At 39.3% G+C, this 21,601-nt stretch overlaps 1 protein-coding gene across 1 annotated transcript; it reads right to left on the reverse strand.

Moving 5' to 3' along the window:
- Positions 1-4,367: 4,367 nt before the first annotated feature.
- Positions 4,368-20,054, reverse strand: LOC139724670 (alpha-N-acetylgalactosaminide alpha-2,6-sialyltransferase 5-like). The gene is made up of 4 exons (XM_071635799.1): positions 19,818-20,054; positions 14,948-15,372; positions 5,460-5,567; positions 4,368-4,743 (listed from the first exon to the last, which is right to left on the reverse strand). The coding sequence occupies exons 1-4, from the start codon at positions 20,052-20,054 to the stop codon at positions 4,368-4,370; spliced, it is 1,146 nt and encodes a 381-aa protein (XP_071491900.1).
- Positions 20,055-21,601: the final 1,547 nt, after the last annotated feature.

The raw sequence follows: 21,601 nt of genomic DNA on the forward strand, positions 1-21,601 counted from the left end.
GTAGTAGCCATGATAAAAAATCATGGGCGTACATACTTGAGCAGGATTTGAACCTACGACCTCCTGATCACCAGAAAGGCATCAGTAGCAGTACCCGCTGCATGCTATATGGATTAGAACCAACACTTGCTTTCGGGCGAAAGCTCGGTGGTCTAGTGGAGATGACGCCTGTCCGGTGATCAGGAGGTCGTAGGTTCGAATCCTGCTCGAGTATGTACGCCCATGATTTTTTTATCATGGCTACTACTAAAACACTGATCAATTCAGTGCTTATTTACGTCGATGTAGGGCAGTTTGTCAATCAGTTGCAAAAACAAATGTAATAGGCAAAACCAAAGCGTACAGACTTTTAGTAGAAAATCACATTAAAATGATTATCATTTTCTAGTCTGACTTTGTACATTTAAAAATTACTGGTGGCAAAAACCATGATAGTAAGCTATCTCAAGATGGATGTGTTGCTTTTTAAAGTACAAGCAATTGTAATTTCAGTTGTAATTCTAAAGGGGAAATCCAATCCAAATATAAGTTAGTCTGATCAGAAAGAGTAAAATATTACGAGTTCAACAGTAAAATCTTGATTGAAATCGGGTGAAAAATAAGGAAGTTACGACATTTTGAAGTTTTGCTAAGTTTTCAGGAAACAGTTCTTGAAGGATCACTATGAATATGCAAATGGGAAAGTAAGCATGTTGTCACCTCACATCTTGCCATATACTGTAGTTTTTAGATAAAATTTTGAAATTTCCAGTTTTTCATTCAAACGCAATTATGCCCAAGGCTTAAATCCTGGTACAGGTTGTATATCTAACTGATCACTATTCTGAAGTTATTCACCCTGGAATAACATCTTGTTTCAGACTTCAAATAACAGAAACATTGAATTTTCTTCATTTTTTTTTTTACACAATCAATGGAAAATTGTGAGGTTATGACATGGTTAACTCACTCATTTGCATTATATTCATATCCTCTCTACAAGAACTGTTTTGCAGAAATTAGCAAAATATCAAAATGTCATAACTTCCTTATTTTTTCATTTAATTTCAGTCTAATTTTTACCATTGAACCCATAGGATTTTATCATTTTTTTATCAGACTACTTTATATTTGGACTGGATTCCCCTTTAAGTGATGTGCAAATCAAAATTTGTTGACATAATTATCTGCAAACCACTGAAATAGCAACAAAGTCACAAAGAAGATGTCTGTTTTGACACCAACATATAAATTATCCTTTTCATTTCTAAATGCAGCACTCTTTGCAATGCACATCAAATTTGTTGTAAGACTAACTTGGAAAGTACCATGTGCTATGATATACATAGATCTGTGTAACTATTCTGGACATACAGTACCTGAAAACAAACAAAAAACAAATGAGATGTAAGTACAAAAACCAGACATATAGAATGCAATGAGAAAGGATTCAATTACTATGTAACAACGATTTGACTGCCAAAATGGATGGGAGAGTAATGTTCAGGCCATTTTTGTTTTTTGCTTTCTTTTTATTCATTTTATTTCAGCTATTTTCTGTTGTAGGCATCTTATTACATGTATTTAATTTGTCTTCATTATATATATATATATATATTTTTTTTTTTTTTTCGGGGGGGGGGGGGGGGAGGGGGCGGGGAAGAGGGTAATACCTCACTCCCTATGATGCAAATTTGTAGAAGCTGAGATTTGAATGAAAGAAAGTGAATCCTTGAAGGAACCAAACTATATGTCATATTAAATCACTTGCTGTCTTGGTATGAAAACCTCAGACTGACCCGCTGGAAAATGCATTAACTATCATTGGATAGAAAACCCCATCAAAGCAAGACAGCAAATAACAGTTGTTATGGCAATCAAATTTTTCAGTTTTTACTTTTCCTGTAATCTATACAGTAATAGGGAATTGCACACATTCATACTAACTCTTTGAAGTCCACTTTAGCAAAAGAGAAAGAACAATGCCCAAATTCTAATTCAACTACCATGTACAAGTAATAATCCTCACTCAATTTTTTTAAAGAGGGTAGTATGAAGATACAGTATTGCCCTAGTGTATTTTGTACTAGCATTGGCTGGTTTGACTCAGGTCTCTGTGTGTGCTGGTATGTGTATCTTTCTTACCTTTTTTCTACTATTCTGCAGTTTTTATGTTTGAGGGTAAATGTTGGGATGAATTTCGTGCATCAACTAGACATCCCCTGTACAAGTATGCAGTATAACAGGATGGGCTTTCACCTTATTGGTAAATGCATTTATACTATATGAGTCGGCAATGCAAAATATTGAACAATGACTTAGACAGTAATCCCATCAATTATTCCATTCATTTTCAATTCCAAGTGAGTTTTATGAAAATGATCTAAAATGACATGTGTTTCATATCAAAACTGCTTTTCTGAGTAATGTGAATGCTTTCACAAAGTTTTATCAAAGACCCACAAAACCTACTTCATGTTTTTATCTGTACAAATTGTTGGCACTGGCTGAATAAAATGTCCTTTAAATATTGTATAAGTATTTGTTGTTACTGACTATCATACGACAATAATCAAATAGAGAATCAAGAGCTTGTTGGAGCTCCTGCGGACTCTCACCTAGCACAACAGTGTCGTCTGCATATAAAAGAGAAAACAATTCAATATAATAATCCATTCCATTTTCGCAAAATGAATTTCTAATGTCAGAACAAAGATTATCTGGACCTTTATAACTTTTTCGAAGAAAATCATTAAAATCATTCAAATACAAAGCAAAAAGAATAGGAGAGAGATTCTCCCCTTGTCTTACACCAACATTACTCTGAAAAAAAGCTAGACTTTTGACAATTTAGAAAAACGCAAGACTTGGCTGAGTTATATGAATTAATAATCACAGAGAGAATTTTCCCAGATATACTGTTATTAAGTAACTTAGACCAAAGTGATAATCGATCAACCAGATCGAAAGCATTTTTGTAATCAACAAATGCACAATACAACCTCTTTTTCTTAACTCTCAAGTACCATTCAAGAATACAGTGCAAAGTAAAGATATGATCTAGTGTAGAATAACCAGACCTAAAACCAGCCTGTTCTTCCCCTAATAATCATCTTCAATGAAATTCACTACACGCTCATTCAAGACAGCTGTAAACAGTTTTCCAACACAGCTTAATAATGTAATGCCTCGATAATTATCAGGAGACTCTGGTGAGCCTTTCCCTTTATACAAAGGTTTAATCATTCCTATCGACCAATCAGAAGGGATCAAACCAGTTTCAAGAACAAGATTAAAGAAACTAACAATTATTTCCACTAAAGAGTCAGAGCTACCTTTCAACAATTCATTCAAAATTAAATCAGCACCTGGGGCTTTATTATTCTTCAGCCTTTTTATCTGCTTAACAGCTTCATCCTTCGATATCTTCCTATTTAATTCTTCATTATTAATATCACATGAATGACCTGTACCAAACTGTTCATGATTTGAGTCAATAAGGTGCACTTTAGCCAAATCCTGAAAATGCTTCACAAAATCGTCTATAGGTATTTTAACAGAAATGTTCTTTCTCTTACCTTTAACATTTAGAAACTTCCAATAATCTTTAGGGTTACTGGACTTTAGAGTGCGAAGTTGAGCATGCAAAGATTTATAATAAACATATCTCTTTTTACGAACAAACCGCCTATGCAATCTTCCTTTTTAACCATTTCCGTGCTATGAGCTTCGCTATTGCTCGATCTAAATTTTTCTTTAGTCTTGGGAACTCCTACACGTACTCAAGAAGAACATAGCAAACTTTGGGTGATGTTGATGACCTTTTGGTATGGCATCTATTTTTATATTCTATGGCACTGGCAATAATACCTGGCAAATTTGTAGAAAATTTGACCATGCACTTCGAAAAAGAAGATTAAAATGTGAAAACTGGTCCTGGTCCAAGGGGGGGGGGGGGATGGGGCATTTCTGGATCGGCCATAAACAAACTTAGATGTACACTCCTTGATAAACATTATTATACATTTGAATGGTATTTGTGGCTTTATAGAAAGGTTTTTCTTTTCTTTTTTAAATTTCGGGGTTCTGGGGCCCCCTGGGAGGCCACAAGTAAGACATTGTACTCATTTGTACAAAATACATGTTTTCTGTCATCCTAGCGAAAATACCTGTGTGGAGTTTGGTGGAAATTTAAAACTCTGAACTTGTGAAAAGATAGAAATGTGAACAGTTGACCCAAACTTGTGTAAATAATGTCAAATTATAGTAGAAGGGAAGACAGGTGATGTGATCAAGTACCGGTACCCATCCTTTCAAGTCTTCTCGTTATGTCACCCATTGATGCTCGCCTGGAAATGTTTAGTTCAGGAGCGTATTCTCTTTCACTATTAATTTCCTCCGGTACTGTTCAAGAGCCGTATGCTGGACGGCCCTGGCACTGTTCCGTTCGAGGCCCCTCCATTCCGAATATTTTGTGCCTCTTCAGTGCCTTCTCTCTTCTCCGTGTTGTTTCTTTGTTGCATCGCGTTTTTATACTTTCGAAGATAATCCGTATCGAGAGGTTCCGAGAGGTTTTGTGAAGTGGCTGCCCACGAAGGGTAGTGGAACATGATGTTGTTTTGGAGCGACCATCGTGCAAATATTGCACGCTCTACTGAGAATCTGTGTCCTGAAACCTTTCTATCATGAAAACCTTGATATCTGCACTCGCCCTTTCCAATCGGGTTGTAGTAATGATAAGGCACACGTGAGTCATTATGACGACTGTTGAGAAGACGATAATACGAATAATACAATTAAAATAAAGTTTTTCACAGCCAAAAAATTGTGCTCATCTAATTGCACTATGTAGGTGATACAGTAACCACACGTTCTATCGTATAGGCCTTTAAACCGCCTCCGGTTTGACCTGATCACATTCACTGCGACATGAAACGAGATGAACTTGTGAAATGATAAATGTGCATTGCTTCCAGTTTAACTCGGCATAATTTACAGTTCAGCACAAGCCCCTGAATGACAGGCCATTTTCCGTATCATTTTGCGTCCATCCCAACTGATTCGCTCCCTGGTATGTCTGCAGTCAATACGCAGAGATTTGTAGTACAGTATATCCCATGAAACGATAGTTTGCACGCTTTTTTCTGCATCTGACGCCGAAAGAATGCCGAAATGACAATTTGCTGTGACTTGCAACCTTTCCTAATTTTTTGTCGGCGTCCAAGTAGACGCAAGGCCTAAGTGAGCGTGTTCGTATGTCCAGTTTCTTTCTGAACTCAATTTGATTACTTATGGTTTGGAATGGAATTACGCCCGGGCTGGCTAAAAGATAAAGGCTGGTGTATAGGCATTTCTTTTTGTACCATCCACAAAACGAGTACATTAATATCGTCTGGCTTGGAAAGTTTACAGTACTGCAGTGCTCACTCAGAAAAACAAAACAAAAAAAAACAAAACAGGGAAACAGTATTCTTATGTACCTGCAGTAGTCGCTGCTTGGTAGGCCGTATACATGGACGCGTTGGCAGATGTCGAGTGCAAAAGCCATTGAAACGAAGCCCGTGCTGAACCACGTGTTCAACTCGGCTCTATGTCCCCATGATGACGGCAGCGATGAGGATAAAGACAGCAATGGAAAAAGAAGAAAAAGAGAGAAAGGTAGAAAGACATTTATAAGGCTAAATTTAAAAGATACTTGGAAAATGTTGATAAAAAGAATGAAGAAGATTAAAAGGAGCAACAACCATGACAACTGCTGACAGGGAAAAAAAAAGTGAGCATGAAATGAATGGAGAAGGAATTCGCAGGAAAATAAAAAAAGTGAACCAATCATAATTCAGAGGTGAAGAGGTGTGTGGGATGTGAAAGAAGAACATAAAAAAGAGAATAACGTAAAGAAGGAACAAAGCAAACAGAGAGGAGGAGTGGTATGAGTATATCCATGATAGAGGACGGTGTTACATTGTCATTGAAAAAAAAGAATAAATCGTGGAAAAAGTCAATAAGAATACCTTCAGAAGTTAGATTTCACATCGGTAATGTTTAGACTTCAAACAGAGTACAAAAGAGTGCGGTTTATGTGTGCATTGAACTATTGTGGCAACGATTAGTTAAAGGAAGAAACTGCCAGAAATAAAAAAGAAACAACTTCGAATAACTTTAGAATTTCATGCAGACGTGCGACATCACAATGTGCTTCTGAAAAAGGAAAATAGCTGTCATTGACTGTGTAAGAGAGCTAATAGAGATATAAATGATCCAATTGTATTATATTGTATAGTATTGTATTGTATTGTATTGTATTGTATTGTATTGTATTGTTTTGAGAGGATTAGGTTTTTTTTTTGCTCTAAGCATGTACAGCAAAATTATGCGATTTATCGAAATTTAAATTTTTACTTTACTGTTGCTATTACAGTTGAAATCGAGATATGAAACTAATAGGTGTAACAAAAAAAAATGAATATTGATTTCTCAGTTTACTGTAGGGCCCATAGTAACGTGCCCGGGCTTAACAACATTTTCAAATGAATATTTCATGAAAGGACAAGTTCACTTTCAAATACATGTGGACTGAATGAAGGCAACAATGTAAGTAGAACACATCAGTGAAAGGTTGGGGAAAATCAGACAATCCGTTCAAAAGTTATGAATTTCTAAAGTATCTGTGCAATCACTGCTGGAGGAGAAGACTACTACAGTGTATGACGTCACATGCGTACAACGATATAAGTGTAGCATGTTCTTATTTTTGTCCGTGATTTAGCCACAGGTATTATGACGTATGTACCTGTATTTAAGTTTTATGCGCATTCTATTATTAAGTAATAATGAGCGCTGCCCTATTTGAGGCGTGCCTCTTTGTGCGTTGTCTGAGCGCATCGCGCTCAAGTTTTAGTATTGTTATGTCGTTGCTAAGACGTGAGATTCTATTAACGCATTGTCTTGCGGACATTTTTTAAAGAAAGAGATATATATCTTGTTTTATACACACACTCACTCACTTACTTACTTACTTACTTACTTACTTACTGGTCAATATTCAAGGCAGGAGATGATCCTATAATTTCCCGATATTTTTATTTATTGTGGAGAGAGCTTGCAACCGTTTTTTTTCCTTCAGAGACACTTACATTTCGGACTTTGTTGTTCATCATCACGCGATTTCTTTGATCTTATTACGGAGAGAGCTTGCCACCGTTTTTCCTTCAGAGACACTTTCATTTCGGACTTTGTTGTTCATCATCGCGCGATTTCTTTGATCTGTCTGGCAACATCTCATCTCATCTCATCTCTTCTGCAACATCTCATCTCACCTCACCTCATCTGATATCGTCTCATCTCATCGTTTCCTGACTATTTCTGAACTCTCCCTCATCACTACCTTGTTTTCCTTGGAACTGTTACATCACTATCGCTATTTCAACTGTTGCATCGCTACCTGTTGCATCGTTACCGGATCGCTACCGTTTAACGCCGCGCACTGTCTCCTATCTGCAACGTAGTTATTCCAAGGACATTTATTTCTCATCAGAGCCTGATCTCTCCTGGCCACCCGTTCGTATATAGATCTATTTAATAATATTTTTAATTATAAAAGATTAACATTCAATTGTTTTATTTTTAGGGGTTATTATTAGAGCATTCCTACAGTGTAAAGTGATCTATGTAAGGTTTTAATTAGATGAGTTTATATTGAAGTTCTCAGAGAGTGTAAAACGTGGTCTCTTATTTTTATTAGATTTATTTTGAATCTTAATACAATTATTAAGTACTCAATTTTTGTCATTGTTTACAAACATATATAATTTCAAGTTCAGGTTTAAAAATCCACTGGAGAATCTGATATTTTATTGTTTTAATAATAAAAGAACATAATCGATTATTCAATTAATTCCTTTGTTTACATTTGTTGATATTTGTGTTGTCCCAACCGATTACTTTTTATTTTTAGAGGTTAAACACGAAAGAATATGGATTAATATACTGGGTAGTTTAAAATCCTCCACATTGGTGACCCCGACGTGATCGGTTGAAAGACACACATATCTAATATTGTAAACTAGGTTTAACTGTATATCATCTGTACATTATCTGTATATTATCTGTGTAATATCTAGTCTCCTCTAGTCATGGCTATGCCACAACAAACCAATGAGACGACTGCAGTCGTACAGCCTGCAGTAAGCTATGTATCAGTTAAGCTGCCACCTTTTTGGCCAGCTGATCCAATCGTTTGGTTCGGTCAAGCTGAGGCTCAGTTTGCGACCCGCAATATTACTAGCGATCAGACGAAGTATCACCACATAGTTTCGGCTCTCCAGCCGGAGATAGCAGTGGAGGTGCGTGACCTCATTATCAATCCCCCTGTTGAAAAGCCATACGCCACTCTTAAGGCTGAATTAATCAAACGCACAACTGCATCAGAACAGACGAGAGTACAGCTCCTTCTCAGTGATGAAGAGTTAGGAGACAAGAAGCCGTCTCAGCTCCTACGCCGAATGCGCCAACTGCTAGGAGAACGTCACCTCGAGGAAGGCATTTTCAAGGAGCTTTTCCTACAACGCTTACCTCCGAACGTACGAGTTGTCTTGGCGGCATCAGTTGACGCAGTTTCTGTTGACGCTTTGTCGAATCTAGCTGACCGCATCATGGACGTGCACATTCCTCAAGTCGCCGCGACGGCACCTCTGACTCATGAGGAGCCTATGGCAGTCAACATCAGCAACAACGTAAACCTTGAAGCTAAGGTAAACGCATTAGTTTCAGCAGTTGACAGACTTCAGGTTCAGCTAGAAGGACGCTCACGCTCAACATCACGAGGAGCAAAGTCAGGGCGTAATCGTAGCCCAAGTCGAGAGCGCAGTCAGAACCAGGACCGCAAGTCAGTCGGAGACTTGTGCTGGTATCATTATCACTTCGGCGCCCAAGCAAAGCGATGCAATCAACCTTGTAAATTCCCAGTGATCGACAAATCTTCCCCGGCGGGAAACGCGAATCCCAGCCAGTAGACGCGGCAATACCAGCTGGGAACACCGCCTGCCGCCTGTTCTATGTCAAGGACTATTCCTCACAGACGAGATTCCTAGTGGATACCGGAGCAACTGTGAGTGTACTTCCTGCTTCTGAAAAGGATCGCAAATCCCTTTCTCATTACACTCTACAGGCGGCGAATAAATCTACTATCAGAACTTATGGACAAAGATCTCTCACCCTCAACCTAGGCCTTCGGCGAACTTTTCGGTGGATCTTTGTTGTAGCAGACGTAACCACACCACTGCTAGGAGCTGACTTCTTGCATCATTTTGGACTGACAGTGGATGTTCGTGCACGGCAACTCAGGGACTCAACGACACAATTGACTGTTGCTGCTATAGGTCCAGTTACCTCGCCTGGCACTCATATCACGTTGAGCCCGGTTGAACCGACGAATCCATACGAGGAGATCCTGACTGAATTCGCCGACATCACTCGTCCGCTATACAAGGACGTACCCATCAAGCATGACGTGACACATCATATCGTCACCAAGGGCCCACCATGCGTTGCTCGCCCTCGTCGACTAGCTGATGATCGACTCAAAATAGCCAAGGATGAGTTTCAGCACATGCTGGATCTCGGCATTATTGAGCCGTCTGATAGCTCATGGTCCTCCCCTCTGCACATGGTCCCAAAGAAGTCAGGAGACTGGCGCCCTTGTGGAGACTACCGTGCCTTGAATCGCGTTACAGTGCCTGACAGGTATCCAATACCACATTTGCAAGACTTTGCAATTAACTTGGTCGGAAAAAGGATCTTTTCAAAGATCGACCTGGTCAGAGCTTACCACCAGATTCCGATTGATCCGGCAGATGTACCAAAAACTGCCATCACTACTCCGTTCGGACTCTTCCACTTCAAGCGGATGCCATTTGGCCTACGTAATGCAGCACAAACCTTTCAAAGGTTTATCGACCGTGTCACCAGGGATCTACCTTTCGTCTATGCATATATTGACGACCTCTTGATCGCTAGCGAGACACCAGACCAGCACCGTGAACACTTGCGGCAACTCTTTGCACGCTTACAAGAGTATGGTGTGGTCATAAACCCTAAGAAATGCGAGTTTGGCAAGCCTGAACTTCACTTCCTGGGCCATCATCTTGACTGCCATGGTTGTCGCCCTCTGCCAGAGAAGGTGAATGCAATCAAGGACTTCCCTCAGCCTACCTCGTTGAAGCAGCTGCGTACCTTCCTTGGTATGTTCAACTTCTACCGACGTTTTGTCCCGCATTGTGCTGACGTCCTTGCACCTCTGACTGATTTACTCCGCAAGCATCCTCGACGCTCTTCTAAGCAAATGCCTTGGACTCAGGAGTGTACTTCTGCATTCAGCAAGGTCAAAGAGGCACTCGCTAATGCAACGATGTTAGTACACCCTTCATCAGATCGACCAAGCGCTATCATGGTCGATGCTTCTGACGCCGCTGTTGGGGCAGTGCTCCAACAGAACTTCGATGGGCAGTGGAGACCACTAGCCTTCTTCTCCAAGAGACTCCAACCCACTGAGGTTAGGTACAGCACATTCGGTCGTGAACTACTTGCTGTCTACTTGTCGATCAAACACTTTCGTCATTTTCTGGAAGGACGCGAGTTTACGGTCTACACGGATCACAAACCTCTGGTTTACGCCCTTCGTTCAGAGCCTGATCGACACTCACCCAGAGAGATTCGTCACTTGGACTTTATCTCGCAATTCACGAGCGATATTCGGCACATCAAAGGTCAAGACAATGTGGTTGCCGATGCTCTCTCACGCATCCCGATCATGGCCCTGCATACTTCCCAGGACATCGATCTCGACAAAATTGCAAAGGATCAACAAGATGACGCAGAACTGCAGTCGCTTCTGAACGACACTTCATCCTTGCAATTGGAAAAAGTTCCCCTGTCCTCTGGAGCTGGTTACATCTGGTGTGATGTCACTTCTGGACAACCACGTCCGTACATACCTCAACAACATAGACGGGCAGTCTTTGAATCAATCCACGGACTATCCCACCCAGGCATCAACGCCACACAGAAGCTCATTGCCACGCGTTATGTCTGGCCTTGGATCAACAAAGACGTCCGCACATGGGCGTGCACATGCGTTCAGTGCCAACGAGCAAAGGTTCACAGGCATACCAGAGCACCTCTTGGCACTTTTGCTACCCCTGATGCACGCTTTGCCCACATCCATATCGATCTAGTTGGACCCCTGCCTCCTTCGCAAGGTTTTACTTACCTACTGACAGTAGTAGATCGATTCACCCGTTGGCCAGAAGCATTTCCCCTCAAGGACATCTCTGCAGAAACAGTCGCCAAGGTCCTCGTTGGAGAGTGGATCTCCCGTTTTGGAACGCCTTCATCCATTACCCACGACCGCGGACGACAATTCGAATCTGTGTTGTTCAAGACATTGTCCGACCTGATAGGCAGTACCTCAGTACGTACTACTGCGTATCATCCGCAGTCCAATGGACTTGTTGAACGATTGCACAGGCAGATCAAAGCCTCTCTCAAGGCTCAGCCTGAACCTTACCGCTGGAATGAGTATCTTCCCCTCGTTCTCCTGGGCATACGTGCCACAGTTAAGGAGGATGTCGGATCAACACCAGCTGAGCTAGTTTACGGAACCACGCTCAGGCTACCTGGACAAATGGTCAATCCAAGTTCAACAAAGGAACCCCTGGACGCCACAGACTATGTACATAGGCTCAGGCATCACATGACCACACTGTCGCCGTCTGACACACGCCGACAAACTACCAAGACCTTTTTTGTCCCGAAAGCCTTGGAAGAATGTACATATGTATTTGTACGTCAAGACCATGTACAAAAACCCCTTCAACCACCCTATGCCGGTCCCTTCCAGGTCAAGCATCGCACTTCCAAATACTTCGTCATTGATCAGCTCGGTAAAAGAGCTACTGTGAGTGTTGACCGCCTAAAACCGGCATTCATTGAGAATCCTTCGGGATCGAAGGAAAAGTCCCAGCAGAAGCCTAGGGAGACTACTAAAGTCTCTGCTTCTCCTGCGTCAACCTCTACGGAAAAAGGGAAAACTCCCACTCCACCTCCTCCCAAATCTCCAGTTCGGGTCACTCGATCTGGCCGACATGTGCATTTCCCAAAGCGTTTTGTTTCTTTTGCAAGATAATTTTTTTTTTTCAGATTTAAGCACATGCTACTATTTCTTTTAATTCGTCATTCCTGGCTTTTCAGCAAGTCATGACTAGGAGGGGGCTAATGTAGCATGTTCTTATTTTTGTCCGTGATTTAGCCACAGGTATTATGACGTATGTACCTGTATTTAAGTTTTATGCGCATTCTATTATTAAGTAATAATGAGCGCTGCCCTATTTGAGGCGTGCCTCTTTGTGCGTTGTCTGAGCGCATCGCGCTCAAGTTTTAGTATTGTTATGTCGTTGCTAAGACGTGAGATTCTATTAACGCATTGTCTTGCGGACATTTTTTAAAGAAAGAGATATATATCTTGTTTTATACACACACTCACTCACTTACTTACTTACTTACTTACTGGTCAATATTCAAGGCAGGAGATGATCCTATAATTTCCCGATATTTTTATTTATTGTGGAGAGAGCTTGCAACCGTTTTTTTTCCTTCAGAGACACTTACATTTCGGACTTTGTTGTTCATCATCACGCGATTTCTTTGATCTTATTACGGAGAGAGCTTGCCACCGTTTTTCCTTCAGAGACACTTTCATTTCGGACTTTGTTGTTCATCATCGCGCGATTTCTTTGATCTGTCTGGCAACATCTCATTTCATCTCATCTCTTCTGCAACATCTCATCTCACCTCACCTCATCTGATATCGTCTCATCTCATCGTTTCCTGACTATTTCTGAACTCTCCCTCATCACTACCTTGTTTTCCTTGGAACTGTTACATCACTATCGCTATTTCAACTGTTGCATCGCTACCTGTTGCATCGTTACCGGATCGCTACCGTTTAACGCCGCGCACTGTCTCCTATCTGCAACGTAGTTATTCCAAGGACATTTATTTCTCATCAGAGCCTGATCTCTCCTGGCCACCCGTTCGTATATAGATCTATTTAATAATATTTTTAATTATAAAAGATTAACATTCAATTGTTTTATTTTTAGGGGTTATTATTAGAGCATTCCTACAGTGTAAAGTGATCTATGTAAGGTTTTAATTAGATGAGTTTATATTGAAGTTCTCAGAGAGTGTAAAACGTGGTCTCTTATTTTTATTAGATTTATTTTGAATCTTAATACAATTATTAAGTACTCAATTTTTGTCATTGTTTACAAACATATATAATTTCAAGTTCAGGTTTAAAAATCCACTGGAGAATCTGATATTTTATTGTTTTAATAATAAAAGAACATAATCGATTATTCAATTAATTCCTTTGTTTACATTTGTTGATATTTGTGTTGTCCCAACCGATTACTTTTTATTTTTGGAGGTTAAACACGAAAGAATATGGATTAATATACTGGGTAGTTTAAAATCCTCCACATAAGGAAAATAAAAAGAGAATTTCGCAAAACTTGACTTTTTGAATAAAGTGCACATTTCCTCGACTTGTTACTGACTTATGTTAGGGGTAATATTATTCCCCCTGACTTCTGAAAGAGAGAAGTCGAGTGTTCTTTAATTATGTGAGAAAAGTGAAAATATCTTGAATTTTCTATATACTTTCTTTGTATACTAGTAGTTGTACTCATATGACATCACAAGCTATAGTAGTCTTCTCATCCAGCCGTGACTGAGCAGAAACTTCAAAAACTCATAACTTTTGAACGGGTTGTCTGATTTTCCTCAAACTCTCATTGATGTATTCTACTAATATTGCTGCATTCACTCAACCCACGTGTCTATGAAGGTGAACTTGTCCTTTAACAGGAGATAATTAGAATACAATTATCATAATGGGGAAATAAACGGTGGGTGCCTACTAGGTTACGGTGTAATTAAAAAGTTGGTATTTTTTAATCCTATCGCATATTATTATGACTTAGAGAAGCATCAGAATAGTGAAACTAATTCAACAGGAAGCACGGAAAGGTAAACTTTCCAACGTCAAGTGAGAAAAAAAAAGAATCATTGCAAAACATAAGAACAAGAGCTTTGTATTAACAATACTGGCACCATATACCATATACAATTTTTTGCAAAAAAGCCTAAATTTTAAGGAGATATCAGAATTTTTCTCATTAAACCATAACTGTACGGTTTAGTCTGGCAACATTATTTTTTATTGTAACTCTTGTTCACATTTATTGTATTTAACAATGCTTAACACTGATTATATGGATTTAAATTTTTATTGGCTGTTTCTATCCCCAACTCACATGTTAGAACTGTTTTGAAACACTATATATAATGCTGTTTTCTTCTGCAAATGGTGAATTATGCCTTTAAAGGGTGTGTACAGTTCTGGTCGAGGTGAGGATTTAGCTTTTAACGTTTTGTGAGATATTCAGAAACCACTCTATGAGATGTCAAAGAGCATGCAATTCTAAGGGGTATCAAAAGTTTATTTGATGAAAATCGGTTTTGAAATGGCCGAGATATCCAAAAACAAGGTGAAAGAAAGAGATCCTAATAAAAGGCATGGCCTGTCGCCTTTTATTATTATCACCTTTTTTGGATATCTCAGCCACTTGAAAACCAATTTTCATTTAATAAACATTGAATCCTTCTTAGAATTACATGCTCTTTCATATTTCATAAGAGGTTTCTCATTATCTCACTTAGGAATGTTCAAAACATGAATCCCCACCTCAACCAGTACTGTACAGTCCCTTTAAGCTGACCAAACTTTGATTTGATAGTGGAAACAAAACAAGAGAATATCGGCATCACATATCACACAGTTCACGAAGTTATGCAAGTCTCCGAATCTCAAATTGACACGCAGGACTTAAAATCCAAATCCACTAACCTTCGCATTCCAGTGTCAAGCAGAAACCTTGTCTCTGATTCGTTGTGTTTTTCCTTTGTCAGAAAAACGAATTTCGCGATTGGATATTTTTTATTTAATCCTCTGGCTATTCTGACGGTCCTGTCTTTTTTCATATTGATCTCCGCTTCGTACAGCCATGGTACGACGATGTACGAAGCTCTTGTTGCATTGTCTAACAGGAACTCATTTCGAAACTTCTGGCTTCGGAACACGCGAGGAATATTACGGTTGCTGATGATCCGGATGTCGGTTCGGGAGCCCACGTCCTCTGTCCAGCCGATGACGGGGGCACTGTTCATTCGGAGCACGCAGTCGGCACTGTCGATATCGACCCCGGCGCCCGATTGATAGAGGTGTCCGGAGCTCGATACCAGAGCACACTGTCCACATCGCAATTTGAAAGGCTAAATCAGAATAAGACAAATGAAAAACGCTCGTATTTTTTGAGACTACATCAACAGCGGAACATACTCTCATACGAAAGACGAAGAAGAAGAAGAACAGCGGAACATATGAAATTCAAAGAATTCCTTAAAATATTACAGCTGAAAATCATGACAGGCTCAATAAAAAAGGCATTGTACATTGTGATTACAATCGATCCACAAACAGACGGCACTCACAAAGACATAAAAGTTCAAATACATTGTACATGACGGTAGCCACACTCACAAAATAATACAGAAGTGGTTGCTATGTAAATAACAAACGGTCCCGAATAGTAATCATAACAACCGATGAAATTATTAATCAAACGAAAATGTTTGATATATTCCCCGTGTTACTCACAAAAAAATATTCAATATAAATTGCGAAATAAGTTCATAAGGATGGTTGATAAATATACCGATTGTCCGACATTTACGATGGTGCTATCACTCGGATGTAGTCCAGGCTAGAAGGCACCCAACCTTGTTTTTTGATATATACAATGTTTTTTGATGGTTTCTTGTCAATTCGAGGGTGCTGATTCCAAATCCGATTGATGCCACTCGCGTAACCTTGAGCATTTTCGGCAAAATGCAAAAATCCAAAATGGCCGCCAGATATGCTAATTCGGCCGTGATAAACACAGTAATGTGCATTATATGACCAATGATTCCACCAAACTTTGTACATTTCTGTTCCTAGAGTTCCTCCATCTGCATTTGCAAGCGAATTTTCATTTCATATAGGTTCATTAAGCATTTAAAGCTCATTTTTTTATTCAAAATGGCCGCCATTCTTATGCTTATGTACTGTATGAATGGCAAAACATATGCATGGAAATATAGAACAAATTTACTGTATTTCCCGTACCTATATACGCTATCATAAAGTGTTGCACGTGCAATATGTTGGGTGTCACTTACAATATATAGGGGGCCTCTCCATATATGAGCATTTAATATTCATAAACCTCACGATGTTGAACACAATTTCTTATATATTTCATTTTGTCTCAAAAAAGTCTCAACAATATACTGAGTTCACTAAACGTCTCGCAAGGAATCAATATACCACCATATTTTACATGCCGGTTGAATATAAAGATGTAATACTAACACAATATATCAAGGAGCCTAGATACATGGTATTTATCAAGTAATGTTGAAAATGGAGGGGAAGCTATAAAGCAAAGCTTGTATTATGCATTCCCCTAAAACCATACTAACAAAGTACAGAAAAATCCTATACAGTAAGTGCAGAGATACATGGTTGCAGACAAAAACACATCGGACATTAATGACACAACTAAAAACCCTTTACATTGTAGATTTTTTTCCAGCAAGGAGTTGGGGGGGGGGGGGGAGGAGGGAGGAGTCCTGAGGCGAGTTCGAAATGGATCATAACCTCCATTACTTTGATATGATTTAATTTAGAAGTGCCGCCTTGATATTATCGAGCAAACCTGATTTTCTTCTTGAATTAAAACAACAACAACAAAAAAAAAAACTGTTGAAGGCATAAATGAAACTGTCCTAATGCAGGGACGGATCCAGGAATTCCGTAAAGAGGGGGCGCGTTTACAAAATTAAAGGGGGAGGGTGCACGCACCCCTCCCCCATTTTTTCTTTTTATTTCTTGTGTTTCAACAAAAAATAAAGGGGGGGGGGGCGTGCGCCGGTTGCGGTCCTCCCTGGATCCGCCCCTGCTAATGCAATACCGTACAAACTGTTCATTAAACATCAACCAAGAAGCAATGTGAGGTGCCTCTTTCAGTTCTCTCACAGTTCCAAGGTGTTGATAATATACGCTTTGACATCATGATCTCATTCAGTCTTGTCTTAAAACCAAAACTGTCATTTTTATTGTCTTTAAAGAACCCTTTAATTGTATGTTTAGCAGCAGGCGACATCAGCCCCAAATTTGCAGAATTCTCAGGCTAAAGATGCATATCAGTCCTGCAATTGTTTTAATTGCAACCACATCTGGTGATGTTCAGCACTTCCTCAGGGGTCAGAGGGCGATTATTTGCCACAGAAACAGGATGAAGACATGAAGACTTGCTTGATCACCACCCGTTGAAGCCCTGTGGCTTTGTTGCCAGGCCAGAGACAGTGTTGTAGGTAACTTGGGTGGTATCAGAGAATAAAATACATCAGACCAGCATATGCCCCAACCTGTTTTGGGGTCAAAGCTTTAAAGTTACAGTAGGGAAATCTAGGCTTGTGGGATTTCAGGCGCATTGATGGCAGGTTGTTCAAGGGGGCATTTCATGAAGTGTTTTGGCAGATCTTTTCTTTTTGACAAACTGTTATAAGCTATTAAATCCTTGCATCTGATTGGCTGAGAGCAAATTTGTCAGACAAAACGCTTCATGAAATGCCCCCCCCCCCCCCCCCCCATGCTATCGTGTTTGGAAGGTCAGGGTATGCGTTGACGGCACTGGTGACACTTGCCATCCTTTCCTTCCAGTGTGAGGGAGAGTGATCGAGTGCCAGTGAAGGAGGGTGGACTTCCTTAGCCAATGCTTGGAAGGCTTGCCACAGAGGGCTACCTTGAACATAGCGTTGGCAAGATGGTTACTAAGATGGAAGGCATGGGTCTGATGATAATCTAATAAAGGTTGGGGCAAAGTATCCAGAAGATGAAGTACTCCACTATTGTCTTGAGATGGGTCAGTACTCGGCTCATGTCATCCAAGGACTTTCTATGAGACGTAAAGGCAAGATTATCTGCAAACTTCCTACGTGAAGTGAATGTAATGTCACCAAGTATTATGTTAAAAAGACCTCTAGTGGAGTTAGTTTACAGCCACCATTAAGGAGGCCATCATTCAGAGTCCTAACACAGCTGGTCTGGTTACCGAGAGCAATCCTGAATCTGCAAATGCTGAAGATTAAAGACAAGCAGTGTGAAGTTGTTATAACACTGCTTTCAGAATGAGGCAGCACTGTACAGATCTCAGAGTCTCCTTCGAAATCATAGGCCTATACTCAAACACATTCACTCCGAAAAAAAAAACGGTGGTAAAATTCATTTACCATATATAATTCATCTGGGTTAACATTAAAAACTTTGGGGCATTGTTTTCATTTCAGAAATTTGACAACAGGAAGTGAGGTGGTCCCTTTCTCCACTTTCCCCTGCCTCATGTTCTTTCTCGGATGAGGGGACTGAAAAGTTTGTATAATATCGCTTTTAGATAATGTAGAACAGGACAGCTTTAATTGGAAATTTCATTTGTGTCATCATCTAGGATTCAGCCTTTTAATTCAGTAAATCAGAATGAATATTTTGATGTTGAACATCTCAAGGCAAGTAAGTATCAAATGTTCATATCTAATAATTCCTGATAAACGATCTTGATGTTGGCGTCAATTCAAGTTTTGGTGGATTTTTCCAAATACCTACGGAAAAATTCAGATTGAGGTAGCAAATTTGGATGTTTGCATCAAAAAATAAAACAGCCTTTGTTAGTAACAACCTTCTGATTTTTAATCAGCACACAAATTGGTAAACAGTGTACCTGAATGACAGAAAAAAAAAGAAAATTTGTTTATTTCACACGCTCTGCCGTTCATATTGTGCAGGGGTATGATGAGTGGCATCCATTTTGAAGTTTTGTGGTAAGAAGAATATAATAAGCCTAAAAACAATAAACTTTCTGTTTGTTTGCTTGTTTGTTTGCTTGCTTTGCTAGTGGCACTCATCAGATTTGCATTGCACATGCAAAACTTGATAAAAGCGTAGGTATGTGACTGAAAATTCGTCTTCTATTTCTATGCATATTTGTGGCCATTCATATAGTACATGAGTATAGGAGTGGCGGCCATTTTGAATTGAAAATAAGCTTAAAATACTAAATATATCTCTTCAAATGAAAAATTTCTTGCATGTGCAAGTAGAATTACTCAAGGAACAAAAATTAGAAAAACTTTTATGGAATAATTTGTCATAAAATTGACATAACTGGGATTATCATGGCCAAATTAGCATATCTGGCGGCCATTTTGGATTTTTGCGTTTTGCCGAAAATGGTCAAGGTTACGCGAGTGGCATCAATCGGATTTGGAATCAGCACCCTCGAATTGACAAGAAACCATCAAAAAACATTGTATATATCAAAAAACAAGGTTAGGTGCACTTTCTATGGAGCCTAGCCTGGACAAGATGTCACACCTGGGTGATTGCTGATTGGCGCCAAATCATCAGCTGCCGATTAGCCATCGTTTGCGAAACTGTCACATGATGTAAACACAACGTCGGTCTTCTGGATGTGTCTAGAGAACTCTTTATCGATATTATTCTATATAACCAAACACAACAAAAATTGAAAGTTTAGGTCTTCAGAAAGTATAAATACAATATTCGTAATTATTAGACATACCTATGAGGAATATCAGAGAAATCTAATTAATTTTACCTCATCTGAATCGAGGAGAAAGTATCCTGGTACACCTGGACTCTCTCTCGGCGTTGCATACGACTCGTCGTCTTCACTTCCGAACCGGCTCATATCTTCCGCCCTGTCGTTCCACCTCTGTATCCCACTGTCAGCAAGGGGGCTGCGGAGTTCGCAGAAGAGGCCTTTGGCAGGAACAGCCTTGATGCTACGGAACTCCTTGTCTCGAGTCGACTCATCCAAGTAGAGAACAGACATCACCGTAGCGTACATGCAGAGTCCCGTTAAACAACCCTGTTTCGTTTTTGTTTTGTTTTGTGTTTTTTTAAAGGAGAAAATAAAGAAAGGCAGGACTTCAAAATGGAGAACTGTCATCAATTTACGTTTCATCTTTTTTTTTTTTTCTGGGTACTGTTTCATGAAAGGTGTCAGCCCTGGCAGGTTCTTAGTCTCTGACAACTTCAGTAAAATTATTGGTTTTGATTGGCTGAGAACTAAGCTCTGGTCACTGACTGTTACTATGGTGATTGTCAGAGACTGACAGCTGTAAAGGCTGACAGCTTTCATGAAACGATGCCTTGTACATGTGTAGTCTAGTGGGATTTCTGAAAAGGGGCTCTCTAAAAAGGTGTTCGAGGCATTTTTGAGTAAAAGTTGGGAACCGGTCTCTTTTGCCTAATTTGAGTATGCCGAATCCGAGGAATCCGGTTCCCAAGCAAAATTCACCGATCTTGACCATCTAATTTGCATAAACAAAATGGCTGCCCAGCCACAGAAATTGTCAGTTTCAGACACGCATTTCTGACAAATTCTTTGCAAACGAGTTGGAAAAAGGTGATTTGAAATCTTTGTACAGAGAATGGAATGAGCAATTTGAGGGAGAAACGTTTCTCAGGTGGTGAATAGTATAATTCATTCAAAATTGTGCAAATAACGACTGAAATATGCAGATAAATATGTATATATATATATATATATATATATATATATATATATTGATATAAACAAATACTGAAAGAGTAATTTTTAAATTTTTTCTTTCTGGAGAGGCAAATTAAACACTAGATATGTAGACTTTAAGGTTTTTAGGGTTAAGAAAACTCCGGTTCCCTGGCAAAATTCAACGATCTTGACCATCTTTTTGCATAAAACAAAATAGCTGCCCAGCCACAGAAATTGTCACTTTCGGACACGCATTTCCTAGAAATTCTTTGCAAACGAGCTCGAAAAAAAAATATATATATTTGAAATTTTCGTACACGGAATGGAATGAACTTTCTAAGGAGCAAACGTTTCTCAGGTGGTAAATGGTATATTGTATTCATAGTTATGCAAATTAGTACTGAAATTTTGATATGTATATAAACATATACTAACACTGAAAGAGTAATTTTTAAAATTCTTTTCTTTCTGGAGAGGCAAGTTAAACACTAGATATGTAGACTTTAAGGTTTTGACGGTTAGGAAAACTCCGGTTCCCAAGTGAAATTCACCGATCTTGACCATCTAATTTGCATAAACAAAATGACTACCCAGCCACAGAAATTGTCAGTTTGAGACACGCATTTTCTAGGTTTTTTTTTCTTTTGCAAACGAGCCGGGAAAAAAAGTGATTTGAAATTTTTGCGAGATAAACGTTTCCCAGGCGGTAAATAGTTTATTTCTTTTACAATATTCAAATTAGGACTGAAATATGCAGATAAATATATATTGACACTGGAAGAGTGGCTTTTACATTTTTTTTTTCTTGAGAGGGAAGTTAAAACCACTAGATATGTACACTTTAAAGTTCTGAGGGCTAGATG

Source organism: Diadema antillarum, unplaced genomic scaffold (assembly GCF_040938485.1).
Source record: "Diadema antillarum isolate AM-2024a unplaced genomic scaffold, OU_Dant_1.0 scf00000226, whole genome shotgun sequence".
Taxonomy (NCBI): Eukaryota; Metazoa; Echinodermata; class Echinoidea; order Diadematoida; family Diadematidae; genus Diadema; species Diadema antillarum.

What these genes read in the sequence shown, in the direction of transcription:
- LOC139724670 (XM_071635799.1), bottom strand. Translation starts at nt 20,054, where the DNA reads ATGTCTGTTCTCTACTTGGATGAGTCGACTCGAGACAAGGAGTTCCGT. An exon ending in CTTGACACTGGAATGCGAAG is followed by an intron (nt 5,568 to 14,947) that starts GTTAGTGGATTT and finishes ATGGGGACATAG; the next exon opens with AGCCGAGTTGAACACGTGGT. An exon ending in CCAAGCAGCGACTACTGCAG is followed by an intron (nt 4,744 to 5,459) that starts GTACATAAGAAT and finishes TCTTCTCAACAG; the next exon opens with TCGTCATAATGACTCACGTG.